This window comes from Suillus subalutaceus (genome assembly GCF_016647625.1).
Source record: "Suillus subalutaceus strain FC151 chromosome Unknown DFJ58scaffold_193, whole genome shotgun sequence".
Lineage (NCBI taxonomy): Eukaryota > Fungi > Basidiomycota > Agaricomycetes > Boletales > Suillaceae > Suillus > Suillus subalutaceus.
In genome coordinates, this window is record NW_024540442.1 from 85,188 (window position 1) to 92,400 (window position 7,213).

General features: G+C 50.3%; 4 protein-coding genes across 4 annotated transcripts; all 4 read right to left on the reverse strand.

Moving 5' to 3' along the window:
• Positions 1-780, reverse strand: DFJ58DRAFT_734945 (uncharacterized protein; the record flags this gene model as incomplete). Its single annotated transcript, XM_041386560.1, has 3 exons — positions 1-343; positions 394-547; positions 600-780. 3 exons carry the CDS (start codon positions 778-780, stop codon positions 1-3), a joined length of 678 nt encoding a protein of 225 aa, XP_041237084.1.
• Positions 781-1,137: 357 nt separating this feature from the next.
• Positions 1,138-2,335, reverse strand: DFJ58DRAFT_734946 (uncharacterized protein; the record flags this gene model as incomplete). Its single annotated transcript, XM_041386561.1, has 5 exons — positions 1,138-1,352; positions 1,409-1,433; positions 1,625-1,711; positions 1,770-1,847; positions 2,210-2,335. 5 exons carry the CDS (start codon positions 2,333-2,335, stop codon positions 1,138-1,140), a joined length of 531 nt encoding a protein of 176 aa, XP_041237085.1.
• A 785-nt stretch (positions 2,336-3,120) lies between these two features.
• DFJ58DRAFT_608560 (uncharacterized protein) lies at positions 3,121-3,464 on the reverse strand (the record flags this gene model as incomplete). The annotated part of the gene is made up of 2 exons (XM_041380850.1): positions 3,121-3,202; positions 3,280-3,464. Coding segments are annotated over 2 exons (267 nt in total), but the record flags the coding sequence as incomplete, so codon positions are not given.
• Positions 3,465-4,958: 1,494 nt separating this feature from the next.
• DFJ58DRAFT_818377 (uncharacterized protein) lies at positions 4,959-6,027 on the reverse strand (the record flags this gene model as incomplete). Its single annotated transcript, XM_041391853.1, has 5 exons — positions 4,959-5,464; positions 5,577-5,646; positions 5,667-5,677; positions 5,765-5,826; positions 5,875-6,027. Coding segments are annotated over 5 exons (426 nt in total), but the record flags the coding sequence as incomplete, so codon positions are not given.
• Between the last annotated feature and the right edge of the window lie 1,186 nt (positions 6,028-7,213).

The window sequence follows — 7,213 nt, forward strand, 5'->3', positions numbered from 1 at the left end:
TCAATCAGCCACGTTCTTGACCTCAACAGCAACCTCCACGGCAGTAGACTCGGAAAACTTCATGACCCTCGCGTCATGTGCAGTCACAGAGGTGATGATAGTTCCGCTTTTGAGCAAGAACTGGTCAATACTGACGAGACCGCAGAAGTTACCGGTAGGGCGATCTTGAATAGACTCCATGTAATGACCCATCATGAGCGCCGTGTACTGGACTGACTTGACGAATAAGTCAGCCTTATTTCCAGGCTCGTAGTCGGGGCCCTGGATATGGATCTCGGGACCAGAACGAACGGTACCGGAGAACGCAAGACCGCAGGCGTCCCTTATCCGAAGTGGGCGCCGTCTTTGACAGGTAGGGTCTTGGAATTACAGTCCCTGATACCAATGGCAGACTCATCATCGCTGAGACCTTCGTAGAGCGTCTTAACGGAGCTGCGTTGAGCAGAGGCGGGGGAAGAAAGGTTGATAATTGTCGTCTCCAGGAGGGAGTCGCCAGCGGGCAAGAACTTGCGCATGACGACCTTGAGGAGAGCATTGCCTTCGAGATCTTGCTGGTCAAACGTCAGTTTGACATCGAGATTCTCATAAATGGGACCAACCATCGAAAATCATGAATATGGGATTGAGGACGAACGTGTTGACCTTGGCATCGGAGGCCTTCGTACCCCACTTGCGAGCGGCAGAGTTGAAGTAGTTATCACCCCCAGAGTCTAGCCAAAAGCTTGTCTTTATGCGCACCGAAGCGACCAGCGAACTGGTAGAGGGTGAAAGCCTATTCATGGTGACCTGAACCGAAAGTAACTATACCCTCGCTTGGGAAGACCTGGACGTCACAAAGGGCAGTCGCTGGTACGCTGGTACGACCGGTACAAGTCCTCTTCTGAAATTTGGAGCCCAAGTAAAGCGCGGTCGACCTTGTTGATGATAACGACAGGTTTGATATGCACCATACGCGCTTGATGAAGCGCCGTCTCCGTCTGTACACTTTCGATACAGTCGGCGACGACAACCAGAGCGCCGTCAGTTGGATGCGGAGAGCGGGCCGTGACTTGTCATGACCAGGTGAGTCGATCGAGTCGATCAAGAACTCCGAGTCGTTGCCTGAAGTAATATTTCATTAGCAAGATTTCGCGAAATTTAAATTGAAGACCTGCCTTCAGTCTTCTGCTTAATAATTTCGACATCTTCCTTTTCCATTTCGAAGTATATGGAGATGGCTGTCGATTTGATCGTGATGCCATGCTCTTTTCCATCGTCTTGTGAGTCTGCAAGCCGCATATCACCAGCTGTCACTGCAGCAATAATAACCTTTGGGATGAGGGCGTGGGCGAGGGTGGACTTTCCGCGATCGACTGCGTAGGTAATACATATTAGATCAATATGCGATCATCAGCAGGATCTTGCTCACCGCGGGCAATGACGGACGCGTTGATCTGAAAAAGAAAGTTTTTGGTCTTTGGCATATTAACGAACTTCAGGGCAGCTCAACGCTGATATGAATGGATCAGCAACGCCGCCATCATGTGCGTTCTAGTACATGGCGCGCGCCTTGGTCGATCTTGTACGTGCGAGTAATTAGTTACTATCGCAAACGTTGTTAACCACAAGGTCAAAGCGCGCGCACATCTACGGCAATGGAGCCAGTCATGATTGGAAGTTGAAAAGCCTTCAGCTTCGAAATCGCTTGAAGGATTTCGAGTATCTGCGTGAACTATACGGGGGTAAGGTTCGAAACTCTTTATTTGAAGCCATGACTCATAGGGACGAACCTGAGAGAATATTAGAGTCTTTCGTTCTGCCTTCCTATAGTCCTCGGGCAACACGCGACGTGGGAGCAATTCTGCGAGCTAGCCAAATAGTTCACTGCGCTGAACTTTGAGCTCGGATGATATAATTGAAATGGTTGGTTGGTTGGTTGGTTGGAAGTGGTAGGAAGCGGGAGCTGAGAGTGTAGAGCGCCAGCCCGAGGCTTGGTGGGGCAGCAGACGATGTAGTTGTAGTTGCAGCTGGTGCACTGGAGCGGGGCAAGAAGGTCGCCGTTCCTTAGTGCAGGAGATTCGAGGCCAACAGAAGCGACAGACGAGAGGCAGGAAACAAACTGTCTACCAAAGGCAATGGTACTGCTGAGGTTTCGATGTGCTTCGAGATCCGCTCAGCAGGTTTACTGCGCCGCGCCTCGAACCAAAGTCGTCATAAGAATGCTACCTACCTTATAGCAAAGTACGTCGATACTTGTGGTTCTGAATTTTGAACGCATGGCAGACGGTAAACGGTCGGGCGCATAGGCTGCCCATATCGCAGTGCTTGCCTTGTTCGAAGAAGCGGGCAAGGCCATAATGCAAGTTTAGAGTTAGGAGACGGACCCTAAGCGCAATCTGGCCACATGCTTCTGGCCGTATACTTGTGGATTGTTACCGTCGGAGATGATATTAGGATAGGAGTAAAACGGTGCCAACGCAGACTGCCAGTGCTGGCGACAGGCGCTCGGCGTGAGTTTAAATTATGGCACAAGACGCGCGCGAGCAGACGGTGCTCAATCATTGCTGGATGATGGCGAAGGCAAAAAGATAAACGCCTCAAGCGCAAGTCTGAGCCAGGCCCAGAATGTTGGCATCAGCGAAGCTTCAGATCACGTGATACTTGCGCACAGACCATTACTTGAGCCGAGCGCGAATGTCGATATACGTCGATTCAACTTGTTTAAACCAATAAAACTCAATTCACTCTCGGAGTCAAAAAATTATGAGCAGTGCCGCTCGCGCATAATTAGCATAACATTGGAAAAGATGATCGTCGAAAGTTTTTTGCGAAATGCACAAGCGCGGCAACAAATAAGATAAGACTCCAAAAGCAAGGCCGACGCAGCAAGGAACAAACTGTACTGCATGCCTCAAGATTCTAGGTGCAATCATTCGCGGACGGTAACAGCTTCCTCAACTCAAGGTTGCCTCGCTTGGTCCATTCCTAAGCTCGCTTTCCAAGTCACCAGACTGTGACGCAAGCCGCGTCTGTATGAAATTAGCTGGGTCTCTGGCGAAACTTTAAAGGAATTGCCGCTTCGTGTGCGAGTTATGTGGTGACTGCGATAATAGCGCAATCTACATTTTTAGGCGTTAGGCGCTGAATCGCATCGAAAAGTGGCTTGACACCGCGTGTCGCCTCAGGGTATGCTTCCAGAAATACTTCCTCGTCCCGCTGCAGCCTGTCGAAGCCCGTGATGAGTTGCAAGCAACCAAGCGCCGCTCTTGAACCCACAATCGGCGTGAGAAGGCTACTCACCGGTAGAACTTGACAGCGATCACCTTGCGGATGTTCCGCTTCACGCCAGTGACCGTGCGCATGGGGCCAGTGTACCACTCTTCATGCCAATCCTTCAGTGCCTTGCCGCCGATGGATGCAGCAGGGTCTTCCCACTGCTTCACGGCAGTGCACCATGCCTCTGGTCCGTGTGGGAGGTCTGGGATGCCGACGCCAGGGATGGGAGCTGCCTTTTTTGCTGCAGCGCTGTGCCGGTGGCTGTTAGAGGGTGGCGCCTGTGGTGTAGGAATGGCGCGTTTGAAGAGCGTCTCACTAAAACCCTGCTACAGCCATCTGAAGACAGTCGTCGAGCATGCAGCAGTAGCTGTTCTACCTTGGAGTCATCGGCCACTCATACCAGCATACTACACAAGGCTGACATCGCCCATTTTGCCGAAGTTGGCTTCGATGTATTAGTCGGAACCCTAGCAAACCAGCTTGGATTTCAGGGAGACGTTGTCAAGACTGTTTACAGCCCACCTCACTAGCTATGAGCAGACAGTGCAGGTTATGGAATCGATGCAGGAAGCGGCTGAGGTACGTGCTGTCGCCGAGATTTTGAGCAAGAACGAGGAGAGCAGTGAGGAGGAGAGCATGAAGGAGGAGAGCGATTACGAGGAGAGTGTGAAGGAGGAGAGTGATTATGGGGAGAGCGTGAAGGAGGAGAGCGCGAAGGAGGAGAGCGTGAAGGAGGAGAGCGTGAAGGAGGAGTAGAAGGATGAAGAGAATGAGGATATCAAAGAGAAGTAGCAGTGTACTATGTTGGTAGGCTGAGCCGCACAGTCTTATCTGACTGAGGAACCAGACACGATGCGAGTACCATCCGGTGAGAACGAGACTGGGTAAACCTCTCCAGTGTGCCCCTCTAAGGCCTCACCCAATGCTGAACATGTGTAGCCTAATATAGCCCCGCGGAGGCTTGAAATCGAGGAACTCACTCTTCTGACTTGTTACGTCCGAGGGGGGTCTTCAATCTGAATTTTGAATTTCTGTGGGAGGCGCGAAACATGTAAGTGACGGTGAAAGGGGAACCAAGAAGCACGAAATAGAAAAGACAAGGACGTACGTTCAACCGCGTTGGATCGCCATTCAGCACACGCGTAAGATACAGTTGTTTCATTTCTTTCTCGAGTCGGCTTGGGAGGCCTGGGTACATGCTTGAGCCGCCTGAGAGGACGATGTGTTTGTACAGTTCCGCTCGGGTGTCAACTGCTTGCGGCTTGGATGGTTAGGAAGAGCATTTCTGGGTGGAGGAGTGAGATAAGTAGAGCGGGAGATATGAAAGGGTTTCACTCACCCTGCTATGCCAGGTTGATCAAGATCCACGTTCGCAAACACGGTGTCACTTGCAGAATCCAGCTCGATCGCCACAGAGTATAAATCAATGGCCCTGTTGTAGTCACTTGCAGCGAAGGCATCATCTCCGTTGGCAAGATATAGGGCGCCGTATTCCTGCTTAAATGGTGAGTGAAACGGGTGAGGATCAGAGCCTGCATGACAATATGAACTCCAGACTCGCCGTTGGACCAGAAGATTAGAATGCAAGGGCTGAAATGCCACGCAGCCAACCACATCTTCGGTCACAAAGATCAGCTTTAAAGGGATGAGCGCGGGTGTTTGGTATACTTGCCTCCGTGTGCGTTGAAAGTCATCTCTGGGGGCGATATTTTGCAGCGAAATCAGAGATGACTGTTCAGAATCCAATTCGTCCGAATCTCCGAGGTCAAACATCGAAACGCATCCATTCTATAATCAGATTGTTAGCAAGGAAGCCTGAATGGTGGATATCTGTGAAAGTCGAGTACCTGATCACCGACGCTCAACAATCTCCCAGCACAATCTATGTCGAATTCGATTTTTTGATTGGTTAATGTTTTGCGAGAATCAGGGGACATCCTGGAAACCTTCACGGGTACAGATGTATCACTGCGAAGGTCCCATGCATATATAGCATCGTGTCGACGAAATGCAGCATACAAAATATGCGGTTTTGTCGGGTGAAAACTTCAGCTGTAAGGAATGAGATAAGCTTTACTGCTAATTCTCCAGGCGACATGCCTGCGTGACTCCAGAATGAGAATATGCGCCTCCTATAGGCATGATGGCTGCTTGATTTGACTCCGAATACAGCACAATATTGTCCATTGCTTGTGAGGAAGGTGTTAGGCTGCCGATCGCGTAAGTAGTCATAAGAGGAGGAGAAAGCTATGCTGGATACGATGCCTGAAATTGGATCAACATTCATACGATCTAGGAAATGTAATATCTTGCCTTTGAACCCATCCTTGCTCTTCTCGGAAGGCGTGGTCGGGAGCCGATCGCCCTCCCCAGGTTGTGTATGTCGAATATCTTGATGGCATCTTCGAAACCGCAGTATAGCCTTGATGTGGGTAATGCCCGTGGTGATTATTATCAAAAATAATGGAGTTTTCATGACAGGCTTACTTATTGGCTGTGTAAGTTGAACGCGAGACTATGAGGAGCGATGAACCTTTCACGATGATCGATAATCTGGTACGAGGCCCTCAGCTAGTGGGGTTGATCGGCGGTTCTGACGAAAACGTATATGAACACTACCCTTCCATCCGAAGCATCCAGAAGCTTCACTGGACAGTCACGCACAGAAGCGACGAAACAGTAAGCTGGAGCATTGCTGGATGATGCCCCAGGATACCAAGCAAAATTGACGACCACTGAGGACTGCGAGAATGTACGCTTATGGTGAGCGAGAACTGTGTGCCTTCAGGACGCTTCGATAGGTGAAAAACCTAAATCATGCATAACACGACTGACCTTGAATGTCTTGACTTCAGGTTTCGGAGGTGTCGTTTACTGTTGAGTTTCAAGGCGCGAAGTTCGGGCGCGGGGAGGATGTTCCAGATGGGTTGGGTAATGGCGATGATGTGCTGCTTCGCCTGTGTATTGGACTGGGGGGTCAGTATTTCCAGAGTACCATGGAACTGAATTACATGGGTGGCGTCAAGGGCCGTTAGCGTTAAACAAACCGTGCGGCTAGATCTAGATAGTGCAGGACCAAAGAGCGCGCAACTGTGACAAACGGTCACGCCGCCTCGTTAGGGCAGCACCCCTGGTCTGAGTGTAAGGTGTATTGCTACATTTATGAAAGGGTAAAACCTACACCTTTAGGGAACATTCAGAGTAGCAGAGATAGTAGTGTGAATGTGAGGCTAGTTATGTGGTGACTGCGATAATAGCGCAATCTACATTTTTAGGCGTTAGAGAAGGGTCGGAGCGGAGGGATTGAACGTCTTACCTCATCATCCAACTTGGTGAGGCGTCTTCTGCTTGATTGTACCATCATCATGATGCGGTTCTTCAAATTGGTGTCCTCCATCTTGACCTCGATATCCCAAGCAGAAGGGCGCTCTGGGGGTACCTACGCCGGGTTGATAGTGACCTGCCAGGCTGCGGTAGTCTTCAAGTTTGGAGACGTTCGGGTACGGGCGGGCCTCTGAAATTTTTGGTACCCGGGGGCTGGTTGCGGGTTTAATGCGCCAGTTAGTGGGAATGTAGTCTGCCGCAGATATACCGCTTGGGGTAACCAAACATCACCTCATTGCGTTACGCGTAAGATAATGCCAGAGGGCAACGGCTGAGGGTAATCTGCTTTCTGAACAGTCGGGATGCTGTCAAACTTCATGATATATATTAATCCGGGCGATCAATATATGACTCAATAATAAATATGCAGCCTGGGCGCAATCGCCCAGCTCTCTGCATTTCTACCTTGCGTCGATACTACAACGCTTAATATGCAAGAGAAGACTATAAAAGCCTTGGAAATTTACAACGAGGAGGCTCTGGCTCCTGCAGATTATAGCAAAGAAGGGCAAGAGGGTGCGGATGGGCTGAAGAGCAAGTGGAAATTGCCATTGAAAGCTCAGGTCGCCCCCGT